The 24266-nt window shown below is 43.4% G+C and overlaps 2 protein-coding genes and 1 long non-coding RNA gene across 3 annotated transcripts; 1 reads left to right on the top strand and 2 right to left on the bottom strand.

Moving 5' to 3' along the window:
* The first annotated feature begins 1147 nt into the window (after positions 1-1147).
* LOC117536421 lies at positions 1148-2640 on the top strand. The gene is made up of 2 exons (XM_034201265.1): positions 1148-1237; positions 1447-2640. The coding sequence occupies exon 2, from the start codon at positions 1456-1458 to the stop codon at positions 2638-2640; it is 1185 nt and encodes a 394-aa protein (XP_034057156.1). The 5' UTR covers positions 1148-1237; positions 1447-1455.
* Positions 2641-19489: 16849 nt separating this feature from the next.
* On the bottom strand, positions 19490-19995 carry LOC117536423. Its single transcript, XR_004567561.1, has 3 exons — positions 19964-19995; positions 19701-19849; positions 19490-19556 (listed from the first exon to the last, which is right to left on the bottom strand). It is a non-coding gene; the product is annotated as an uncharacterized LOC117536423 (long non-coding RNA).
* Positions 19996-21965, bottom strand: LOC117536420. The gene is made up of 6 exons (XM_034201264.1): positions 21746-21965; positions 21474-21654; positions 21275-21351; positions 21000-21180; positions 20272-20526; positions 19996-20135 (listed from the first exon to the last, which is right to left on the bottom strand). The coding sequence occupies exons 2-6, from the start codon at positions 21640-21642 to the stop codon at positions 19996-19998; spliced, it is 822 nt and encodes a 273-aa protein (XP_034057155.1). The 5' UTR covers positions 21643-21654; positions 21746-21965.
* Positions 21966-24266: the final 2301 nt, after the last annotated feature.

Raw genomic sequence — 24266 nt, 5'->3', positions numbered from 1 at the left:
CAGCAGCCGAGGAGCGAGATTAACCTTCAACAGTATTGAGACCAAAACAGAGCTAAAAGATGAGTAAATATTGGAAACACACTTGTCAGAACAGACATGCTAATGTTGCTCTTATAGTCAGGTTCATTATAACTTGATTTTAACTTTCGTGGGATTTTTGTGGGGATTTGCTAAACTATACATTTTTGGAAAGGGTATTGTATAAGGATTCAGAAAATCCATGTTTCCATTTGCCCAGATGTCTATATGGCGGCCATATTGGAATTTCCAAAATGGCCGCCGTAAAATGTAGGTTTTGTAATATCTCGGCTTCTAAATAATCTGGAACATTGATTTTAACTTCTAAACCTACATTTTCAGGGTCAAGGAACCCAATGGTGGTAGTTACAAAGGTATCACATTTTACAACATTAACCCTTTGATGCATGAGTCGGTCGAAAATGACCTGTGCTAAGTTTTTTTAAGTATACAAAAAAAATTGAATTGATTATTTTTCATAAAATACTCTATAATAGACCATTATCTTATATCGATAAATATAAAATATCTATAAATTCAATTCAGGCAAAACAATTAATAATCTTATGCAAGGCCCTGTGCGACCACAGTTTTTCGTCTCCTATGGCAACGGCCCTGTTCTTCAGACTTCTGATATTCTTCTGATATTTGTTGTGGACCACAAATAGCCTACTATATGAGAAGTGTCATCCTTCAAGGTTATTTTACACATCATTTGATACATGTATAGTAAGTATTATCTTCATTTTTACCTCAGAAAAGTTCAACAGGTTTTATGTCCAATTTCATTTAAGCTAGCTAACATTACTATTGTGTAATTCATGATGTCATGATGTTATCATCTTGTATCATCGAATTAAAATACAGTAGTTTGCTAATACTAGTTAGCTAACTAAATATGCTAGCTAACAATACTGTATAGTTTGTGTCATGACTGTTGTTGAGAGATGTGTTATCATCCAATTAGCCTACTTTATAGTTAGCTAACACTAGCTAGCTAGCTAACTAACTAAGCTAGCTAACATTAGGACTACTGTATCTACAGTATAATGTGTGTGTGTGTGTGTGTGTGTGTGTGTTGTATCATGTGATGAATATGTGTTATTGTTCCTCAGACTTCTGATGTTCTCCTGATATTTGTTGTGGACCACATCGGCCCTACAATATCAGAGGTGTCATCCCAAGAAGATTATTGTACACAGCTTCTGATACATGTACAGTAAGTATTATCTTATTTTTTACCTCAGAAAATATGTAATTGGCTAGATTTCAGCAACATACTTGCACATGTAAGTATTGCTACTGTAACTAAGCTAGCTAACATGAATTATAGTGTGTCATTCATGACTATTGTTTGAATGAGTAGCGTATTAATCATGTATCAATTTAGCCTGTCAACTAGCTTGACAATATTTTCTGTCTTTGCAGTTTCTAAGCATGAGTGGAGAGTCACAAGGTAGAGAAGCATCATGTCAAGCCGAGGAGTCCGTTAGCTGGAAGCAGTGCATTATCTGCCAGTCTGATGATGACAAGAAAGGAGTCCTGGTGCAACATCCTAAATTAGAGTCCTATGGACTCGTACTGCAGGCAGTTCAAGAGAGGGCCAGTTTGAATGATGGGGACTACGTCCAAGTCCAAAGGCGACTGCAAAACTGCACACTAGAAACATTGTGCACAGAGCAGGCAGTCTGGCATCGCTCCTGTCACTCAAATGCAACTAACAACGACCAAATACAACGTGCAAGAGACCGCAATGCACACGCTCTAACTAGAGGACACTACACTGCCAAAAAGCGTGGACAGAAAAGAGGAAGCACAGAAATTGATGATCCAGACCTCTCAACATTTAGTTTTTCATCGCCATTCACACGATCCTATACAAGTCCACTGAATAAGGAACAGTGCTTCTTTTGTCAAAAGGACGATGGCCAACAACTGTACCAGGTCAGGACTGAGAATGCTGGTAAACATCTTAAAGAGGCTGTGGAAATGTCCCATAATACTGCACTGAAGACCAGGCTGAACACCTGCATCTCACCAGGTGATGCACATGCGATTGATGTCCAATACCACAACGTTTGCTGGAGAAAAAATGTGTTCCATGCTCTTCGAGAACCTAGCACTAGCACTAGCAAAACTGCCAAAGAACCTTTCCTACAAAAGTCAAGTCTGCTTGAGCTGATTAACCTTATTGATGTAGAAACACAAAACCAAGCATACCTTAGCATGGATGACATTGAAACCACATATATCAATATGCTTGGTTCAGAAGTATTGGAAACTCATCTACCTGCATTCAGTAGAAAGTGGCTGAAAGAAAGAATCCTCACTGCTTTGCCACACCTGAAGTCTGTTCGTCAAAAAGACAGAAGGAAGCCAGCAATCCTCTACTCCCCATATGCATGTGAAGAGGACATGGTTAATACTATGACAACAACTGATAAGAAGAAGGAGGAGAACAGCATGAAGACAATCTACAAAGCAGCACAGGTGATAAGGAAAAGCATTGCAACCTTCACCAAGGAGAGAAATGTCTTACAGGTATCTAGTGACATTACCGATGTTCCAGCTGAACTATACACCATGATCCATTGGATAATGGTTGGGCCTGCTGAAAAGTGAAAAGAGGACCAGAGTTGTTGACCGAGTCATACTGACGGTGAGCCAGAATATCATGTATGGGTTCAAATCCAGTGCACAGGTAAAGTACAAGGCAATCAGTGAATCAGCATCATTTAGGTCACCCCATGCACGAGAGAACCCACAGGTTTTGGGACTGGCACTGACTATCCACCATGACACACGCAACAAGAAGCTGATGAATCTGCTCAATGCTCATGGCTACTCTGTTTCACATGGTCGTGCCCTTCTCATGGAAACTGCTCTGGCCAATGCTGTTGTAGAAAACACCAGAGCGCACCAAGGCCTCTATGTACCACCATTCCTGAGGGAGGGGACCTTTGTATTTTTTGCAGCTAATAACACAGACTTTGCCGAGGACACTCGTGATGGGAAAGGAACCACCCACGGGACGATCACTGCAGTGTACCAGAAGATTGATCCTTCTAAAGAACCTGTTGCAGAGCCTCTCATCATAGGTGATGCACAGAGTCTATCAGTCACTCCCTACCATGTAGACATACTTCACTGTGACAAGCCAACACCGCAGCATGCCAAGAGGTCAGAACAGTTTGCCATCAGCAGGGGGATCTCAGAATCCTATCAGCTGACACATCTAGGATGGGTTGTTGCATCTGCATTATCCAGAATGAAAGCAGGAGAAACTTCCAGCAATATTCCAGGCTGGGCAGGATACAACTCACTGTTGTCTGAAAGCCTTCCCTTGACACAGGTTGGAGCCTTGCCACTATTGCCAGAGGTGGCACACGAGTGGTCAACTCTGTTGACTATAATCATGCAAGCAAATCAGCTGAGGAAGTTGGCAGTTGGGGAAGATCACCCCACAGTCATTACCTTTGACATGGCCCTCTATGAGAAGGTGGTGCAGCTCCTAGATGCCAGACCTGACCTGAAACAGATGGTTGTTCCCAGACTGGGTGAGCTGCATGTCGTCATGGCTGCCCTCAGAGCTCTTGGTGCCTCCATGGAGAACTCGGGTATAGATGATGCCTGGATGGAAGCAGATGTGTATGGTCCTGCCACAACAAGGCAAATCCTGAAATGCACACACTACAAGCGAGCTCTCCATGCCCACATCTACTCGTATGTAGCACTCTATGAAATGGCTCTGGAGGAGTTCTTCAAGGACAACCCACAACTGAAATATGTGTGCCTGAAGGCAACAGAGGGAGTAGAAGCTGCCTGCTCGGAGGGTAAAGACATCAAGGCTGAATCTGTGAAGCAAGTCAACAGGACCCTCCTGGAAGCCACTGCTGAAGTCATCACAGCATTCCAAGAATGGGAGGAACAAAAATCCCAGCATGCAATGTTCAAGGCCATGATGAGCTACCTACATCGGGTGGAAACAATCCTGTTCTTCGTAGCAGCAACTCGGAATGCTGACCTTGAACTCCATCTGCAGGCTGGAGAAGCACTGAGCAAGCTGTTTTTTTCCATGGATCGCATCAAGTACAAAAGACTCTGGCCAAGATACATCGCAGACATGCATGACTTGAGGATCAATCACCCTCAGACCTGGGAGGAACTACACGCAGGTAATATATCCGTCACCAAGAGTGTCATTCCCTTTGTGTCTGTTGGGGCAGACCACGCATGCGAACATCTGAACAAGCTGATGAAGATTCGCTCTGGGATTATTGGCATCTCTAACAATGCCAATGCCAGACAGAGATTTTTCATGGTCACACCAGAACTTTCACGTCTGTCGAAAGAGTTCAAGAGTCAATTTGACATGGAAGCTGACAGAAGCACAGAGCACCATGAGCTTGGGCGAAGTGCAGTCAAGAGGGCACATGGTACAATCGACAAGATCAAGGCAGCCATACTCAGTCATGGAAACCCCTTTACCACTGAAGGTGACAAGCTGTACAATGTAATCACACTTGCCTACATACTAGATGAGTATGTACCACAGATCTTGAATGCTGATGTTACTGGCCAGAAGTTGTATGAAGACTACGTGTCAGATCGGATCAATGGAGATGTCAGCCTCTGGGCCCCTGTGAAGAAAGTGAACAATAAGATGTTCCTGTCTGGGAACAAGAAGATTACAGTGAAACTCAGAGACAATACTGTGGATCTGAAGGAGACCAAGGACCTGTTTGCAAGGCTGATGGTACTTGCCAGGTCAAACCGAGACATAAACCAGAAAGAGGCCATAGGAAACTATGAATTTACTCTAACACCAAGGGCACTGTTTGCTTCTAATGGAACAATCCTGCCATGCCATGACAAGTCCAAGTTAATCAGTCTCCTTGAGAAGCTGACAAGAGAAGATGTGCCCCATGAAGACCATCAGCTGCCTCAAACTGGAAGTACTACCCACCAAGATGCAATGGATACAGGATTCATAGACACCACATCTACTGATCAGCCAAGTCGAAAGATAGCACTGGTGGACGGCATGGTGCTTGTGCAGAGGCTGAGCAAAAAACCAGCCACTGTAGTGACAGTCAAGGATCTGAGTGGCTGCTTCAATGACAGACTGATGTCACTAACAAGAGACTATGATGAAATCATCCTTGTGTTCGACACATACAGGACAGATTCTCTGAAGAGTGCAACCAGAGATAAACGAAGACAAGGAAAAGCTATCCAGTACCAAGTCAGAGATGACACCAACATCAAACACATCCCACTGAGCAGGTTCCTCTTTCATGACCAGACGAAGGCCGATCTGACTGATTATCTTGCAGCCAAAATTCTAGAATACAACAGGGGATCCTCCAAGCTGATCATCACGTCAGCTTCTGGGAACACTAGGAGCAACAAAGACCTGCTCTTTGAAGAAAATAACCACGAAGAAGCAGACACGCTGCTGATCCACCAGGCTGTGCTGGCATCACACCGAAACCCAGCTGATGCACAGTTGATGTTCTTCTCACCAGATACAGACATTCTAGTGCTAGTCACAGCAAACTATGATCTATTGCTGAAGAACACATCGATTTCGATGGCCTCTGGTGTTGTGCAGATTGAACCACTGTGGCGAGCTCTAGGTAAATAAAGAGCAAAGGCATTGCCAGCTTTCCATGCATTCACTGGGGCCGACAACACAGGCAGATTCTCCCGCATAGGCAAGGCAACCTGGCTACAGATCTATTTAAAAGCAGACGAAGATATTATCAATGCTCTGCAGATGCTTTTGGATGAAGCAGAAGTGGCGGAAGGAATGCTGTCCACTCTGGCTTCCTTTGTATGTGCAGCCTACTCACCCAAGGGTATCAACATAAAGACAATCCCTGAACTACGATGGCATCTCTTCTGCAAACACAGGGCAGAGAGTGACAAGCTCCCTCCAACACTTGGAGCGCTGAAGCAGCATATTTTGAGGGTCCATGTCCAAACCAGGGTATGGGCACAGGCAGCCATTGCTCTTCAGGATCCGCAGCTGGACCCCCTGCACAATGGGTACTTCAGAGACTCGGATGGCATGAAACCAACAACCACATAGGTCCTCCCAGCCCCAAAGGCCATCATTGAGATGGTCCAATGCAGATGTAAATCTAATTGTTCTTCTGGAAGATGTTCGTGCAGAGCTAATGACTTAGCCTGTACTGATATGTGTCATTGCAGTAGCCAGTGCCAGAACGACGATGATTCCCATGCCGTGATGGATGAAAGTGTTGATGATGATAGTGATGATGATGCATAGATGTGTATACATTTAGATGTCTAATTAAGAAGGTTGCTTATTTTCTGTGGTCACAAAATGTGCATGTCATGATGATACTGAAGTTCACAATTTTAAACTCAGTTTAATCAGTTATTGTCAATTATCTGTTAAGTCCTCAATAAAAGTTATGTTAACATGCAATTTAGTGAGTTCTACCTCATTATTGTTGGCACCATTGGATTCCTTGATCCTGAAAATGTGGGTTTAGCAGTTAAAATCAATGTTCTAGCTTATTTAGAAGTCAAGATATTACAAAACCTACATTTTACCGCGGCCATTTTTGAAATTCCAAAATGGCCGCCATATAAACACCTGGGCAAATGGAAACATGGATTTTCTGAATCCTTATACAATATCCTTTCCAAAAATGTATAGTATTGCAAATCCCCACAAAAATCCCACGAAAGTATATAGTGAACCTGACTATTAGCTGGATACGGTATATTATTGACTTGGTAAATATACAGAATTAGTTTGCTATCACCTTAATAGAAAAAGTTGCACAACATTTAGCAAGCAACAACAATTTTCAAAAGAGCACCATGTTTTAACCACATAGCCCAAACTGCAACTTGTACTTACAAACTGTCCGACATGTAACATTCCTATTCAGTAACATTCAGTTCCATAGATACAATTCCCTCTGAAATATTTGGATAAAACCCCTGCTCCAAGATTTCCAACGTGACGTTTCAAGGCGTTCCACTTGTAGTGTTCAAATAGTTCATTCAAACAGTTTGTTTTTCAGCACTTGAGCCTTTGTTGACAGGTGGCGAACATCCATTTCCATCAGGATTTTTTGAAGAACCTCAAACGTGCATCTCAGTTTTTTTGGATAGCTCAAGTCCAATGCATATGTGCGTCCAAATAAAATTGCCAGTGCGTTCGCAATGTTTTGAAGATCGTTCAGCACTTCCACACCTTCAATTACAATCCCCACATCTGCGAGGGAATCTGTTGGCTCTGCACCTTCCTTCTTTATGGCGAAGATTCCAAAGACCATCTCATCTACACTCTGGACAGTCTCAACATCCTAAAAGGCAGAAAAAATAGACCATTAGCCAGACTTACACACACAAGGGAAAGAAGCAACACTTTTGCTAAGTAACATATATACAGCTCCCAGATAAGCATACCTACAGGCTACATTGGGTGTAGCTTTTCTAGTTGTTGACAGTATCTGCTAGGGCAGGGGTGGCCAACCCACGGCTCTCGAGCCGCATGCGGCTCTTTGCCTAGTTTCATGCGGCTCTTCAGTTCATATCGAATTGTATATGTGTGAGTTTGGGGGAGAGACATTGACTCCTGACTAGTGTTGCACGGTGTACCGATACTTGAAAGGTACCGCGATACCCTGCCTTTAAAAACGTTACGATTCCGCCGTTTCATTAGTATCGGTACTTTAAGAATGACGGGGAAAAGTACTCCGGTGAGAAAGCGCCGTTTTAATAAGAGCCGTGTGTGTTCAGCGCTCTGCTTCCACTCCCTGCACTGCAGCCTTGCCTGCAGTCCCTCCCTCTCAAGCACGCTCTAAGTCCCTCCCCTCTCAAGCACGCTCTAAGTCCCTCCCCTCTCAAGCACGCTCTAAGTGCCTCCCCTCTCTCGTGCACGCGCTAGCTGCCAGAGCATGTGAGAAAACGAGAAGCATGGCTGCAAGTGGGAGTGCAGCTGCAGCTGCGCCTCGGCTTGTTGACAAAAAAGACGCCAGAAGCGAAATTTTGAAGTATTTGAGCTATATCTCTGACAGTGAGGGCAAGCCTACGGACACCACGAGGCCTGTCTGTGAGACATGTATTAATTTTATTTAATACGAATTCTTGTCATTTATTTTATTTATTGTTCTCATTGTTTCAAAGTGTGTGTTATGGTTATGGTTCTGGTGTGAAATAAAGCACAATAATTACATTTAAGACTGTTTCCCTTTTTTTAAGAAAAGTATCAAAAAAGAATCGGAATCGCAATTCTTGACTTGGTATCGAAACCAAAATGTTGGTACCGTGACAACACTAGCTACTCCTGACAGTTAAACATGATATTTAGTAGGTCTGTTAAGTATTGAATGCTGATAATTCTGACGTAATTTGGCCGGTCAAAGTTGTTTGGGCTCGGATAAAATCGCTCCGTTACTTTCGTCCCGTGTTACTTTCGTCCCGGCTCTCCCTACGTGTGTATGTGTGGTGTCAGGTGTCAGTATGAGAGGATGACAGCGCGTCTAATTTTGATGTGACCCAAGAGCCAATCACAATAATACCTGCGATGCAGTGAACCAATCACCTTTGAGGGGGGGAAAACCTATCGTTGATTAAACACTATCCAGTGTTTCCCCTACCATTGTGTTGGAGGAGCGCTGCGCCCCGCCAACGGAGCCCCGCGCCCCCCCCTGAAATTCAAGGTGTTTCAAAAATATATACAATATATATTTTTTAAATATATATATAGCACCAAATTGCAAATAATCTATAACTACTGTCACTTTTCACATTGAACATGTGCTCTTTTATTAAATAAACTAAACGCTTTCATTTTAAGTTGTGAGTTTAGTGTTTTTGACCCTAAGAAACACTGATGCAATAATCAATAACAATAATCCACAGCTCCTCTCTCTGCTCCAGAGGATTTAAAAAAAATATATCCCAATGCCACAAAGATGCATCAGTGACGTGGTTGAAATCTTGTCTCCAGAAAACAAAAAACTGAAACAAGCGGTATCAGTGACTGTGTGTTTGATGTGGCTCTTTGCAGTAACATAGAAAAAATGTGGCTCTTAACCTCTGACTGGTTGGCCACCCCTGTGCTAGGGGCTTGTGGGTATTTAATTAACCATGGATATGAAAATGGTTTTACAAAACTTCAAAATTTGAGAAACTCAACAGTTTCAAGCAACGGTCAACAAACTGCTGTTGATAGTTTGTTTGAAAAGGGAATTTTACTATGCATGCATATGGGTTATTTTCCGATTGCTCTTTCAAACCTGTGGTGCCATTAGTTTGTTTAAAACCAGCTCAAAAAAGTACGAAATAAATCACTTTTTTTGTTTCCAGAGCAGAGGCACAAATACTTACGAGGTACTCTCTAATCAGGCTTTCGGGGTTAGCACAATTAGTGCTTTTATAACGCAGGTTCTCCTTGTTTCGATGGCGTCATTCTGTAACAAAGGACAAGGGAAATTCCGTAAGTGGAGGAATAGTATTTTTACATTGTGCAGCATTTAACACTAGATGCATTAATGCACAAGCTAACTATTTTTTTTACATGCAACTTCATATCATTTTTTACATTTACAGGCAGTGTCTAAGTGCATTTTATTATGAAGGGCTGAATGTGCATTCAACTGGAGTACAAGTTCTAATACTACAAGAAGCACCTGTAATGCAAGTGTTTGGTTATTACTAGGTAGTGAGTTGTACTTTAAAAGTATTTATGTTATAATCCAAGACACTGTATTTATTTAACTGGGAACTAAGCATTATGATAATCTTAGAAATATGTTTCAGTATAATCATGTTTTCACTACCATCGACAGCACAGTAAATCAAATTATTGCAATTCAAAAAAGCCAAACTTCTGCTTTAAAGACTAACTGATGTGAATTTACATTCATGAAACACTATGTATTACTACATTCCACAGAAAAGGTACACAAATATGCAAATCTATTTAGATGAAAATACAATTAATTTATTCATTTTCATTTTGAAAATGACTTGATCAAGTACATTTTAAACTTTGTGTGAACATGACTTAAAATGTCTTCCATCAGCCACATGTCTCCAATATTTTACTGCATGCTTAAGTAATACAACTGCACAATAAATACAATAAAATGAATTTAAACAAAACAAATATTCTAATAACCAGGCATTTGTGAGATAACACACCTTGTCGTATTCTGCCATGATATTCCTTATTTTCTGCCCAGCGGCACCCCCTTTTTTCTGGAAAATCCTTAACAGCTTGGAGGAGTGGTGATCTAGCTGCTGCATGAACTTAGATCTCAGTGGGACAGTGGTGATGCGAGCAAACTCGGCTTCCACCTACAAACATTTAATAAAGACAAACACATAGATCAAATCATAAAATCAACACATTTTCTCGTTGGCTGCAGCACCACAGTAAAAGTTAATGGAATAATTCAGCCATGACATTTTTTTTTTACTTCCTGATGATTTTTTGTCAAAGCATTGTAAGAATGATAAAATAATGAAAATATAGAATAATTATTCTTCTCAAAGCTATCATTTAACATGAAAGTTAGGTTAATTTCTTAGTATGATTCTGTAGTCAGGTTCCAATGACAAACATAATAAGTGTATGTGGCCAGACTTTGGACGCATTTGCCCTAATGTTTTCTGGCAAACTGCATCACATGTACAAGGAACGTTCAAATTGATTTATAATAAACAATATTCACTATTGGTCAAATGTTTTTTTAAATTGAACCCCCTTGTCAAATATAATAATTAAGTTATTAACAAAATATATGACTGACCTCACGCTCAGAAAAGAGAGCCGGCCACCTTCTTTTGAATTCGGCAATGAATGGCTTGTCTTCAATCACCTCATGACGCCTATAGGCAAGTGTCCTCTCCATTTTATCCTTCACCACCTGTTGGTTATTGTTCTTATGTGCCTCGGACAGTAGTGCCAGCCTCTCTTCCTCTTGGCTCTGTTTGGTTTGTCCTGTTGGATAGTCTGGATAGTAGTTTACCTCCGCTCTTTTAGGTTTCTTCACTTGATTGCGAGATGTGCGTTGATCATCCTGTTGACGCTTTAAAGAATTGACAGTCAGCTCTGAACATCCAATGTTGCGCAGCTTAGTGCGGTAGTTTCCCATCTTGAATTTCAAACTGATCTTCCAACCCCCTCTCTGAAGAACCAGCACCTTACCGTGGTAGAGATGTTTGTGTGCCCTGATGAACCTGGGGGCTGTGTTGTCTGGAACCTTGTGTTCCTGGTAGGGTCTCCCATGGCAAATTGGTCTCAGGCAAGGGGCCAGACTAAGATTGGTTCAAAAGACCTCATGAAAGACGATACAAGAAGTGAGGATACCCGGCCCGGAGGAAGCCCGGGGTCCCCTTCTGGAGCCAGGCCCAGAAGGAGGACTCGTCGGCGAGCGTCTGGTGGCCGGGCCTGCCACGGAGCCCGGCCCGGGCCCAGCCCGAAAAGGCAACGTGGGCAACACCTCCGCTTCTCCGTCCCGCGGGCCCACCACCTACGGAAAACAGCAATGGGGTCGGGTGCGCTGCCAGAAGGGTGGCAGTGAAAGCGGAGGGTCTCGACGGACCAGACCCGGGCGACAGAAGCTGGCTTTGGGGACGTGGAATGTCACCTCTCTGGGGGGGAAGGAGCCGGAGCTTGTGCGGGAGGTGGAGCGTTACCAGTTGGATCTGGTTGGGCTCACCTCTACGCACAGCGTCGGCTCTGGAACCTTACTTCTGGATAGGGGTTGGACTCTATTCTTCTCCGGAGTTGCTCAAGGTGTGAGGCGCCGGGCGGGTGTGGGGATACTCACAAGTCCCCGGTTAGGTGCTTCGTTGTTGGAGTTTACCCCAGTGGACGAGAGGGTCGCCTCCCTACGCCTGCGGGTTATGGGGGGGCAAACTCTGACTGTTGTGTGTGCTTATGCACCCAACAGCAGTTCAGAGTATACAGCCTTCTTGGAGACCCTGGAAAGAGTCCTGTATGGGGCTCCTGAAGGGGACTCTTTAATCTTGCTGGGAGACTTCAACGCACATGTGGGCAATGATGGAGACACTTGGAGGGGCGTGATTGGGAGGAACGGCCCCCCTGATCTGAACCGGAGTGGTGGTTTGTTAATGGACTTCTGAACTAGTCATGGATTGGCCATAACAAACACCATGTTCGAACATAAGGATGCTCATAAGTGTACGTGGTACCAGAGCACCCTAGGCAGAAGGTCCATGATCGATTTCGTTATCGTATCATCGGACCTGAGGCCGTAAGTTTTGGACATTCGGGTAAAGAGAGGGGCGGAGTTGTCAACTGATCACCATCTGGTGGTGAGTTGGGTCGAGTGGCGGGGGAAGCCTCTGGATAGACCTGGTAAGCCCAAACGTGTAGTTCGGGTGAACTGGGAACGTCTGGAGGAGGCCCAAGTTCAGGAGGCCTTCAACTCACACCTCCGGCGGAGCTTTTCGGGCATTCCTGTGGAGGTTGGGGACATTGAACCAGAGTGGTCGGTGTTCAAAGCCTCTATTGCCGAAGCCGCGGCGGGGAGCTGTGGTCTCAAGGTCCTAGGTGCCTCAAGGGGCGGTAACCCTCGAACCTCCTGGTGGACACCGGTGGTCAGGGAAGCCGTCCGACTGAAGAAGGAGGCCTTCAGGGATTTGTTATCCCGGGGGACTCCCGAGGCAGTTGCAAGGTACCGACAGGCCCGAAGGGCAGCAGCCTCATCCGTGGCCGAGGCAAAGCAGCGGGTGTAGGAGAAGTTCGGAGAAGACATGGAGAAGGACTTTCGGGCGGCACCAAAGTTGTTCTGGAAAGCTGTCCGACACCTCAGGAGGGGGAAGCAGGGAACCATCCAAGCTGTGTACAGTAAGGATGGGACGTTGTTGACCTCAACTGATGGAGTGTTAGGGCGTTGGAAGGAACACTTTGAGGAACTCCTGAACCCGACAACTCCGCCCTCTATGTTAGAGGCAGAGCTGGAGTATGACGGGGGATCAACACCAATCTCCCGGGGGGAGGTCACTGAGGTCGTCAAACAACTCCACAGTGGCAAAGCCCCGGGGGTGGATGAGATCCGCCCGGAAATGCTGAAGGCTCTGGGTGTTGAGGGACTCTCATGGTTGACACGTCTCATCAACGTTGCGTGGAAGTCGGAAACAGTACCAAATGAGTGGCAGACCGGGGTGGTGGTTCCCCTTTTTAAAAAGGGGGATCAGAGGGTGTGTGCCAATTACAGAGGCATCACACTACTCAGCCTCCCCGGGAAAGTTTACTCTAAGGTACTCGAAAGGAGGGCCAGGCCGATTGTCGAACCTCAGATTGAGGAGGAACAATGCGGATTCCGTCCTGGTCGTGGAACGACGGATCAGCTTTTTACTCTCGCAAGGATCCTGGAGGGGGCCTGGGAGTACGCTTATCCGGTCTACATGTGTTTTGTAGACTTGGAGAAGGCGTATGACCGAGTTCCCAGGGAGTTACTGTGGGAGGTGCTGCAGGAGTATGGGGTGAGGGGGTCTCTACTCAGGGCCATCCAATCTCTGTACTCCCAAAGCGAGAGCTGTGTCCGGGTCCTCGGCAGTAAGTCGGACCCATTTCCAGTGAGGGTTGGCCTCCGCCAGGGCTGCGCTTTGTCACCAATCCTGTTTGTAATATACATGGATTGGATTTCGAGGCGTAGTCATGGGGGAGGGGGTCTGCAGTTCGGTGGACTAAGGATTGCACCACTGCTTTTTGCAGATGATGTGGTTCTAATGGCTTCATCGGTCTGCGACCTTCAGCACTCACTGGATCGGTTCGCAACCGAGTGTGAAGCGGCTGGGATGAGGATCAGCACCTCCAAATCTGAGGCCATGGTTCTCAGCAGGAAACCGATGGACTGTCCACTCCAAGTAGGGAATGAGTCCTTACTCCAAGTGAAGGAGTTCAAGTATCTCGGGGTCTTGTTCTCGAGTGAGGGAACAATGGAGCGTGAGATGGGCCGGAGAATCAGAGCAGCGGGAGCGGTACTGCAGTCGCTTTACCGCACCGTTGTGACGAAAAGGGAGCTGAGCCAGAAGGCAAAGCTCTCTGTCTACCGGGCCATTTTCGTCTATTTCATCATCTATGGTCATGAAGGATGGGTCATGACCGAAAGAACGAGATCGCGGATACAAGCGGCCGAGATGGGTTTTCTCCGCAGGGTGGCTGGTGTCTCCCTTAGGGATAAGGTGAGAAGTTCGGTCATCAGGGAGGGACTCGGAGTTGAGCCGCTCCTCCTTCGCGTCGTAAGGAGCCAGTTGAGGTGGTTCGGGCACCTAGTTAGGATGCCACCTGGGCGCCTCCCTAGGGAGGTGTTCCAAGCACGTCCAGCTGGGAAGAGACCAAGGGGTAGACCTAGGACCAGGTGGAGGGATTATATCTCTTCGCTGGCCTGGGAGCGCCTTGGGATCCCCCAGTCAGAGCTGGTTGATGTCGCCAGGGAAAAGAAAGTTTGGGGCTCTCTGCTGGAACTACTACCCCCACGACCCGACCATGGATAAGCGGGAGAAGATGGATGGATGGATGGATCTTCCAACCATAAAAGCCAGTAACAGAGCCTTGCTCCCTTAAACATGGGTGCTTTTTCACAAGTGCTTCAGCTACCGAATCAAATTCAGCACTTGAGGGATATGCTTTATATTTCACAATCTGTGATGCCAAAGTTTCAAGAATATCTGACTTCATTCTTAGATTAGGACTGAAGAGGGTACCATTACTTTGAAAGTCACTATTGGCACGCTGGAGTTGGATCTCAACATCATAGACAAACTCCGGCACAGGAAAGGCGTTTGGCCATGGCGCACTTCTGAGGGATGATGTTGACGAAGAATCAGAAGATGAGGGAAGATCAGTGTCCACAGATGAGATTGAATTGATCTCATCCTGGCTGGATGTCCGTGCAGAGAAGCCAGGACTGCTTGTAGATAAGGCACTTGGGGGGTAAATTACTTTGATTTTCCCCTTGTTTTGAATGTCTGAGGTGGAGGTAAGGTTTATAAACTCATCAAAATCAAGGTCCTTGTATTGCAGTCTAAAGTCTCCAAACACCTCACATTGTCTCTTAATCTCACTTTGAAGTTCCTCAACAGAGCTTGGTATTCCCAAAGGCAGGGTTACTTTTGCAGTCATTTTCTCCTAGGATGATGCAAAGCACTGCAGAAGTGGCCATACTTGTCAACAGGTTACTCTAAAGAAAAGACAGAAGAAGATATATATTTTTTAAACAGCAGGTAATACAATTCGAGGCAGATCCAGTCATCATCAGTAGAGGTATCATAGGCATTGAAAGCACTGGGTTAGTGTGATGGAAGTATTCTTTAAACTTTAGTAACATATTTAATGATGTGTTGTGTAAATATTTATATTTTAATGACTCTTGCACGTGTGTAGTAATAAAGCCAAAGTAAACATTAAGGCAGCATTATCATTTTTGGTAGTTCAATTAAACTGCAGACTGATTTGAATTGTCGGCAGTTTCAAATTTATATTGCAAATGTTACAAAATGCAACTTGACTTGATTAACTAGCATGCATAGATTTAGTTAGGGAACACCAGCATCCGTGTAGTTGTGTTTTATTATTTCTGTAAACCTAACCTCACTTGTTTCTGACTCCAAACCCCAGATGTTTTTAATTGATATTCTGTGTCTTATTTTACCCACATTCCCATGAAGACATTCAGTCAAAGTCAAATAAAAATTAAAGGATAATTACCTGACATGTGTATGTATCTTTTAAGGGTGACCATTCGGAGGGTTCCACACTTGTAGTCACTCAGGGGATAGTTGTCAGTCAGTTCACTTAACTCTGCCAACACAATCTCTCTGGCTGAAGATGACTGGAGCTCAAATGCTCCGTAGTGCTCCCTGTACCATGAAGACAATTTTCTGCATATAAAGATCAATGTGTTTTTCAATATACACATTTGAAGTATTTCTGCAAATTCAGGCAGTCCACCTACTGATCCATGCACAAGAAGCATTCCAATTCTATATTCAATGCCATTGCTAGAGACAATGTGTCCTAGCGTGACTGTTGTGAGGTTAGTGTATTTCTGACTTAGTTGAAGTGCTATGTCTTCTTTCATGATATCTAATGGAATTCTTGAGACGTTTGACACGTCAAAGGCTGACCTCTCATTACTCCTTGTGTGCATGTGATAGCCAATCATCAGCTGGTGCTTATTTGCCAGAGACAGTGTAATGTTCTTGAAACACTTTGTGTGTCTTACAACCTGTTTGAAATAACTGTGCTTGGCCTCAAAACGCATAGTCCAAAACATCACAATGGGGCCGAACAGCTTAATCATTTCTGGGTAATGCTCCAAAAAGTGATGTTTTGGCAAGAGTCGCTGATCTGGAAATACTTCTTGGTATCTCTGTCTGTGCTCTGAGATTTTAAACTCTAAACATGCCACAGACTCCTCACAGTGGATAGGTGCAACAACAAGCTCTACAATATGTTTCAAATCTAGAATCACTTTCCAAGCTGGTTCGTCTTCAGGGATCAACTGCCCAATCATAAACGGCAATAACCTCAATAAACACCAATTTCCGTGCGCGTTACCACCAATTATTTTGTTTCGGACAAAATTAACTGGGACCAAATGAGGTCGGTTTTTTTTGTCCCCCCACTTGTATGGAAAGTTTGTGATGCTCTTGTTGAGGTTTTCAAGCGGAAAAAACTTTTTGGAAATAAGCACACCAAGGCACAGTGCAAGCTCTACTGGGACTATGCCCTCAAAAAGATCATGGACAACATCAGGAGGATACCCTGATGTGACACTGAAATGGGCAAGTCTTTCTGTGAAAATACACGCTTTTTTTACACCAAAAAAGCTACCTCCTTTTGCCTGTGCAGTATTAATATGGACTTGATGAAGCTCCTTGTTTCTTGGGGTAAATGCACGCGATTTCACTTCTTTAACCTGAGTTTCAGCTCGCTGAGCTGTACAAAACCTACAGGCATATGGGCCCGAGAAACTTTCCACAAATCCAGCTATTCCATGTGCTGCAAGGTTGTCTGACACTACACACTGAAGTGTCCCTTTCACAAATGTACCCAGTTGTGAGACAAAAACACCCTGCCGCTCCAATGTAACAAAGTCTTGGAGTAATGGTTCAAATACTTTGCAATAGCCAAAGGTCTTCACGTCATCACTTCTACATAAAAGAGCCAGGTATATTGAGGTCAAAGAGGAATGGCTGCCAGGAGGCAAATTTCCCAAAATCCAATAGACAGCACAGAGTTTGTATGTTTTACGTGAAGTACCGAGTGGGTTGCAGACTTCAAAGTCATCTACGTATAGACAGATGGAGATTCTCAGTTCCCCCCCTGACAGAAAATCATTGTTCTTGAAGTACTGGCCATCTTCAAAAGATTTATAGTGAAGGTGGTCACTCACTACCTGTTGCTCTCTTCTCTTTTCAACAACCTTGCTAAGCACATCATTTTGATTAAGTAGCTGATATAAAATCTTTAGCAAAGGGACATACTGAAAACTTCTTTTAGTCTTTGCATCAAGTATGTACTGAACTGGATCAACAATATTGAAATGATCCTTGTAGTATTGCTTTCTCTTAAAAGCAGTGGCTAAAGGTCCTTCCTTTTGTAAAGCTTTTGACAGAGGGTTGGACGTACAACGTGTACAGCCTAACTCATTAATGAGCAATTGGTCAACTTGCAAGTTATGGTTACTGAAGAAATCAGCTAGAATGTTGTTGGATACTGGCACCAGAGAAGAACTAATCAAATAGTGCAACTCGTTTAGCAGCTCATCAATGGCAGAGCCTGGTACATGGAAACAGTTTTCAAGTTTTAATAAAATAAATGCCAGTTTCTGTTCTATAACTTTATGCAAGTTCTCTGACGTTTGGACCAATGCACCAACCTCAAGTTCATCATCGTGAAGTATCTCATCACTCTCTGTCAAGCATGTATCTCCCAATGTACAACTCAATGAATCTGCCCTTCCATTTTCCACAATTCCAGCTTTGAAATTGTTCAGTGTATGTGTATTGTGCTTTCTGTTCTTGTGTGATTGATATGTTCCGTAAATATTTGTTGAAAAGGAACAAGTTTCAAACACAAAACAGATGGTTTTGTGTCTTTTGAGATGGTTGAAGATGGTTGAAGATGGTTGTAGAAAGGTCCCATTGCATGGTCCTTTCTACTGATCATAATACCATTGTTGAGGGATATTACAATAGAAAAATACTGTGCAATTTTCCAAACTCAGATTGGTTTCTCATACATTATCTCTGTATAGTATGAGTTTTCACTCCCTGTGCTAAACGGCTCGATGGAGTTCCTGCCCCCACCCTCCTGTGCGTCCAGTGTGCTCCGATTGGTCAGCTCTGCCACTCTGTTCTGATTAGTCAACCACCAGAGAGGCTCTGCCCCTGTTGACATCTGCCGTAAAGTGGTTTAGCGGGTACTTAGCAACATAGCAATACTAGATTTGAGAATCGATAGATAGATAGATAGCTTACATATAGCATACAATGGCGTATGGAGCATACAATTTCGAACCTCCGTTCGATCCTAGAATAGACCAAATCGCGAGTCTTGCCTCGCCGTTCACTAGAGCAGACCAAACAGTGTCATTGTGGTACGTTTTTATCTAGTATATGTCTTACATTTCAGATGTCATCAGATGTACCTACAACTGTTGTTATTTAGGTGCCGTTGTGGAAACTGCGCTTTGATGCCAAGTGACGGAGAAAACGTGTGCTGCAATAGCATAAGAAAGGTAGCCTAGCTTAGTTACATTATGTCGGCAGCTAGCTGAAAACACCAACAGTAGCACACATATACCAAGATATACAGCATACATGTTTTTCAAGTCAATAGACTATTATATCACGCATGCTGCAAGTTCCAGAACCCATTAACTGCATGGTTGACCACCCAGGACTAGAGCCTAACTGCTTGAACCCATACACCCTGCAGAATCTCCACAATATTTATAAATACAGTTTCGGACCTTTGACAAATACAACGGAAGAAGAGTAAGTTATTGTTACCTGTAATAAACTACTACCGTTTGATGAAAAATCAAATCATGGTTTGCTATATATGAATGATATGTTATAGGAGCAAATAATTCAGGAAACAAAGGCTACTAAGTATTTCCATCAAACTTTTTTGTGTGAATGTATATTTGAATGTAATGTACATCATCCATTCCTCTCCCGATAGGCGTTTTCGATATCTTGCGTATCGCAGCTTTGTAAGCTGGTGCTGGGGATATTTAGGGCGAGGCATCAGAGTGGTGATTCCGTCGTGTGTTGTGCTCCGCCAGGAGTTTCCAGATCTGGCTGGACAATATGTAGGATTTCGACCTCCTTTGGGGGGACACGGGAGAAACGGCTGACAATCATTTCCTCCTTGGGGGGCCTGTCAAATTGAGTTGACAGGTCCTCCGGGACGTGGATTCGTTTCAGCTCGTCCACAAAGGGTGTAGGGTCCAGAAAGACTTTGTGAAACACAAGCTTCGTCAGCTCATCCACATAGACTGAAAAAGAAAGCATTGTATAAATAATGTTATTGTTATTCACCTTTTGTATTTAATGTAATACTTTTATTGTTCATTGTATCTTTAATCATTTGAAATGTAAGTTCTGTTAATAATAATAAAAACAAATATTTCACAACTTACTGTATGTAGGGTCGTTCTTAACAGACTTGACCGTACACTCTCCCCTCTTTGATTTTGGATAAGCCAATTTGAAGACAAGTTTTCCTGCAGCAGTTGTCGCTTGGTCACGCCCAGCATTCTCGTTGTGATGCATTGCTGCTAGACACAACCTATAGAATAGCAAAATAAAATGAGACTTTGTGTTATGACAGAATAAAACCCTCATGCCACTAAACAGTGACTGTGTTATAAGATGCTACAGAATAAAGTATACAGTGTATTACCTGCACAACATTCCAATGAAGGGGAAAACCACCTATTTTGGGGTAAAACGCAGAATTAAGTTGTGGAAGGACTCTAGGGATGAGGTCTGGTAGTGATGGCTTAGCTTTAGCACATCTTTGAGAACTCTCTTGTTGGTGAGTATCGTTTCAACTCTGGCGAGTGTTATTGAGCCTTGAGTAAAATGACAAAGACATTAGGTAAATCACCAGCACATTAGAACATTACAACAATAATTTGCCATAACAACAATGTTATATTTACATTCTATATTGTTGATCTTATGAAGGAAGTGAAATATTGAACTTACCACCTTTTAGGTAAGGTTTATTTGCATCGCTTGCGGCTCCTACAGGATGTGTGCACTTGGGGAACAGGGGGTCATCATGCACGTGAACGTTTTGTAGGTGGTTGACCAGTGACGTCCACCTTGCCACCTTCTCCGGCCCCGAGGTTGTGCTCGTCGCACTCCAGTAGACATGGTTTTTTATGCTGCACAGCCACCTCTTCAACTTCGTGTCACAGTCCTTGTTCTGTGTAAGTTTCAGAAGTTTCTTGGACAAACCTGATAAAAAAAAAGCACATGCACAAGTTAATATTCAAGCCATAGTGTGGAAATGACGTGCTGTGATGGACAACATTCAAGGGTGTGGTGGAAATTCCACACTTCATATATCATCAACCATAACATACATATGATAATTGCCTGTCAGTGCGACACCCTTCTGTCTGAAAACATTTCATAGCCAGGAAACCTCCATACATATTCATATCACTGTAAATTCCCATTCTAAAGAGTACTCACATTATCCTAGGATTAGTGAGTGAAATGTAATTTACAATGAGAAAAGGTGCTGTGATCAAGTGGTCTGGCAGGCCAAATTGTAGGAGATATAATGAATGTATTCAGACATTATGTCATGTCTGCTGCTGATTAGAAGCTCAGGATAAATTGCATAGTAAAACAAAGGAATATCTTAACAAAGGACAGTGCCTCTGATTTGGTATTCTTCCATTACAACATATAGGGATAAATACCTTTTTCAAAGTGCCACACATCATAGAATTGTTCGATGTTGCGTTCCCTCAGGTACTTCTGGATCTGCGGATGACGGTCAGTCACAATGTACTCAACCGCCAAATCCTTTGACTCCAGATGATCTAGGCATCTTTTGAGTCCCTCCTTTTCCATGTGGTAACTACCACCTACTTCATTGCTCTGTTGGGGAATAACAAATAGGGCATAAATACACAGAAGCATGCATCAACAGCCAGCAAGCCTAAAATGATAGCACCCAGAAAGAGAATCACACCTGAACAAGCTGGAAGTCTAGAATGGTGTTGCTTCCCAGGTTCATGAGTGTGTAGCTCCCGAACTTAGCCGAGTGTCCTGAAGAAAATATAATACAGGAGGTTTCAAGGCTTTTCAAACGAACTTCAATGGATAAGTAGATGAATTGTAATATACACCAGTAACTCTGGCACTAGACTGTCTTGTCTGTTTCTGCTTACCTGGAGAGTCTGCTCTCATATCTCCTGCAACTGCGACCTTTCCCCCCTGTTGTTGTAGATTATCGAAATTCTGCTGCTGATCAGTGTTCCACTTGTGGATAATAGCAGGCTCCAGGTAACTCTTAGCATGCCTCCTGAAGGTCCCATACCCGATGATCTCCAGCTGCATGGCTCTGCATATCTATGAATAAATAGAAAAAAAGGAAACGTTTTTGAAAAAGTCCACTGCTGTCATTTTTCATATGCTATAGATGTTAGAGATGGTAAAATACCTTTCGTAGTTGGAAGAAGGAACCCCCAGTGAAGTATGTAGCAGCGGATAATTGTAAATTGCCAACCGGGGTACTTCCGATGACGGGCTGGCTCTCCCATTTTCTGAAGTAACTGCAGTTTGAACAACGCTGTGTGAACGCCACATAGGTCCCCACTTTTCTTGTTTGGACATCACAGTCTGTCTTACACACCGGACATTTTTCAAACAGCTGTCTGAGGCAGCTTTAAAAAACAATGTACTTTACGTCATGGTGCGTGGATCGGGTCTGAAGTCTAATGTAACAAAAAAAAATTAACAATAAGTTTTAGATTTCAACTCTGAAAAACAGTAATAGTAATGTGTACCAAATGTACCAAACTTACGATACGTCGCATTCTTCTACAGTATCATCAGGGTGGTAACTCAAACCCAGAGTCTCCTCAAATTCTGTCAACGTCTCTGCTTGTTCCTCCTCCAACTCTAGTCGAGGTCTCTTGCTAGGTCCCAATCCTGGGCCCTTTATTGGTGTAGAGGACAAGGGGATTTCTGTGTAGGTGGAAGTTTTAGTGCCAACACTTTTGAAAGACACCGTGCCCTGGATGCCTGTTAATAAAAAGGGAAAAGTGCATAAATACTATGTACATTAGATAAGACACTAATACATTGTAAAAGGCCAACAACTTGTGTACATCTGACAGATTAATTCATGAAAAATGTACAAACTACAAACAGCACTGTATTTCTTGTAGTCAACATAACAGTATTTCTGTGATATACAATAATATCAAATAAGGTTTTATTTATAGAGCACATTTAAAAACGATTTTTGGTCGAGCCCAAGTGCTGTACATGTAATAAAAGCACAATTAAGGTAATGTATCTGTGATTTGTCAGTGTTATAGTCTACCTTTGCTTCTCACGTATGCCGATTTCAGTGTTCCCCGGGCCAACTGTGTAGCAACAGAAATGGCGGACACTTTACATTCCACTGTCTGTGTTCCCACAGACCGTGTCTCAACCCTCTGAGTTCCCACACAAACAGTCTGTGGACGGTCTGTTTGACATCCGACTGTACCGGAGCAGTTGGTATTGTGTTCCTGCTGTGATGTACTCTAAGAAAGATACACATAGTATTCATACAATTAATTGTGTATCCGAGGAAAACAGTCAATTTCATAAAAGCAACACTTTTACAATTACAATGTTCTACAGATAGTCTGCTACGTTTGGTCATTCATTGTAGCTGGCATGAAAACAATGTTTTTCATAACATCTCTAGGTTAGAGCTTCTAGCTTAGCTTATTAATGGTAGCTCGGTAGAATACACGAAGGGCAACTGTAATTACTGACCGTACGGTTAAATCACCCGGAGTATACTGTCTGAGTATTTCGTGTGTGTTTGCAGACATTCTCCTGCTATGAGATACATGTAAGGCCATGTGCTAACATCGGTGTTGAGGTCTGGGAATGCTAGGTAGCCCTCGTGTTTACCTCGGTAGCATAGCATTAACATAGCATAGCATTTACACAGTCGTGGTAGATACATTGTTTGTTTTAAACAGAATAAATACACAAACCACAATGAATACTTACAGGTTGTGTACCCGAATCTCCCGCTGGTCCAAACAAAGTAGGAACAGCATCGTCCTCCAATATCAGCTTAGCAAGTCCGAAGCTAAACATTGTTACGTTTTTAAAGCTTTGGTCCGTGAAATGCCGCGCACACACAACAGTACCGGCTGGTAAATCAGCTGGAACAGTGTTAAAAAGGAATGTCAACCACTGACTTCGTCGTGGTTCTGCCTTCGGTACTGCAAACATTGTGGATTTCTCCACACAATACAGGCAACAGACCCTCCGCGACATGACTGGATAGAGCTTTGAAAAGAAGCAGGTTTTACGACACTTAATATGGTCGGCTGGCAGAGGAAGTGACGTCACGCGGTGCAGCTACGTCACGCGGTGCAGCTACGTCACGCGGGGCAGGAAGTAAACAATGGAAACTGAGAAATCTCCAACAAGGCTTTTGGGGGAGGTATTTTCTGTGTTAGAGTTTACTCGCTACAGGGTGTACTTTGAGGGTTTTGACTTTGCAGACTGTTTACATGCATAAAAACCTTCATAACACACAAGGAGACGGGCAATAACCGGAAAAGCATGACATGGGACCTTTAACATGAACGAAAAACTCTCTCAATGAGACAATGCCACTACAAGAACAATGATGGCAGGTAAATGTTGTTACATTTACAGATTTTTGTGATGTTTGATCAAAATGTGATCTGGATAGATGACTTCGAAGGGCATTCCAAGTTTTAAATGTGCATGGGCATTTAGAATATGTGCATGGATAAGGGTGTCTGCGGCCAAAGTGGCCATGTTTTAACCTGTAGTGCTTCAATAGCTGAAATCTTGAGGTTTCCTCTGCAGCACAGTCTTTACACTTCCACATGTAACTGAAAATAAAACAAACAAAAATATTAAACAAAAAATGACAATCTGAATATAGATATACGAGTTACCAACTTTACTGTAACCAC

This window comes from Gymnodraco acuticeps, unplaced genomic scaffold (genome assembly GCF_902827175.1).
Source record: "Gymnodraco acuticeps unplaced genomic scaffold, fGymAcu1.1, whole genome shotgun sequence".
Lineage (NCBI taxonomy): Eukaryota > Metazoa > Chordata > Actinopteri > Perciformes > Bathydraconidae > Gymnodraco > Gymnodraco acuticeps.
Note: the sequence above shows the minus strand (reverse complement) of the source record. Positions and strands in the feature narration are given on the sequence as shown.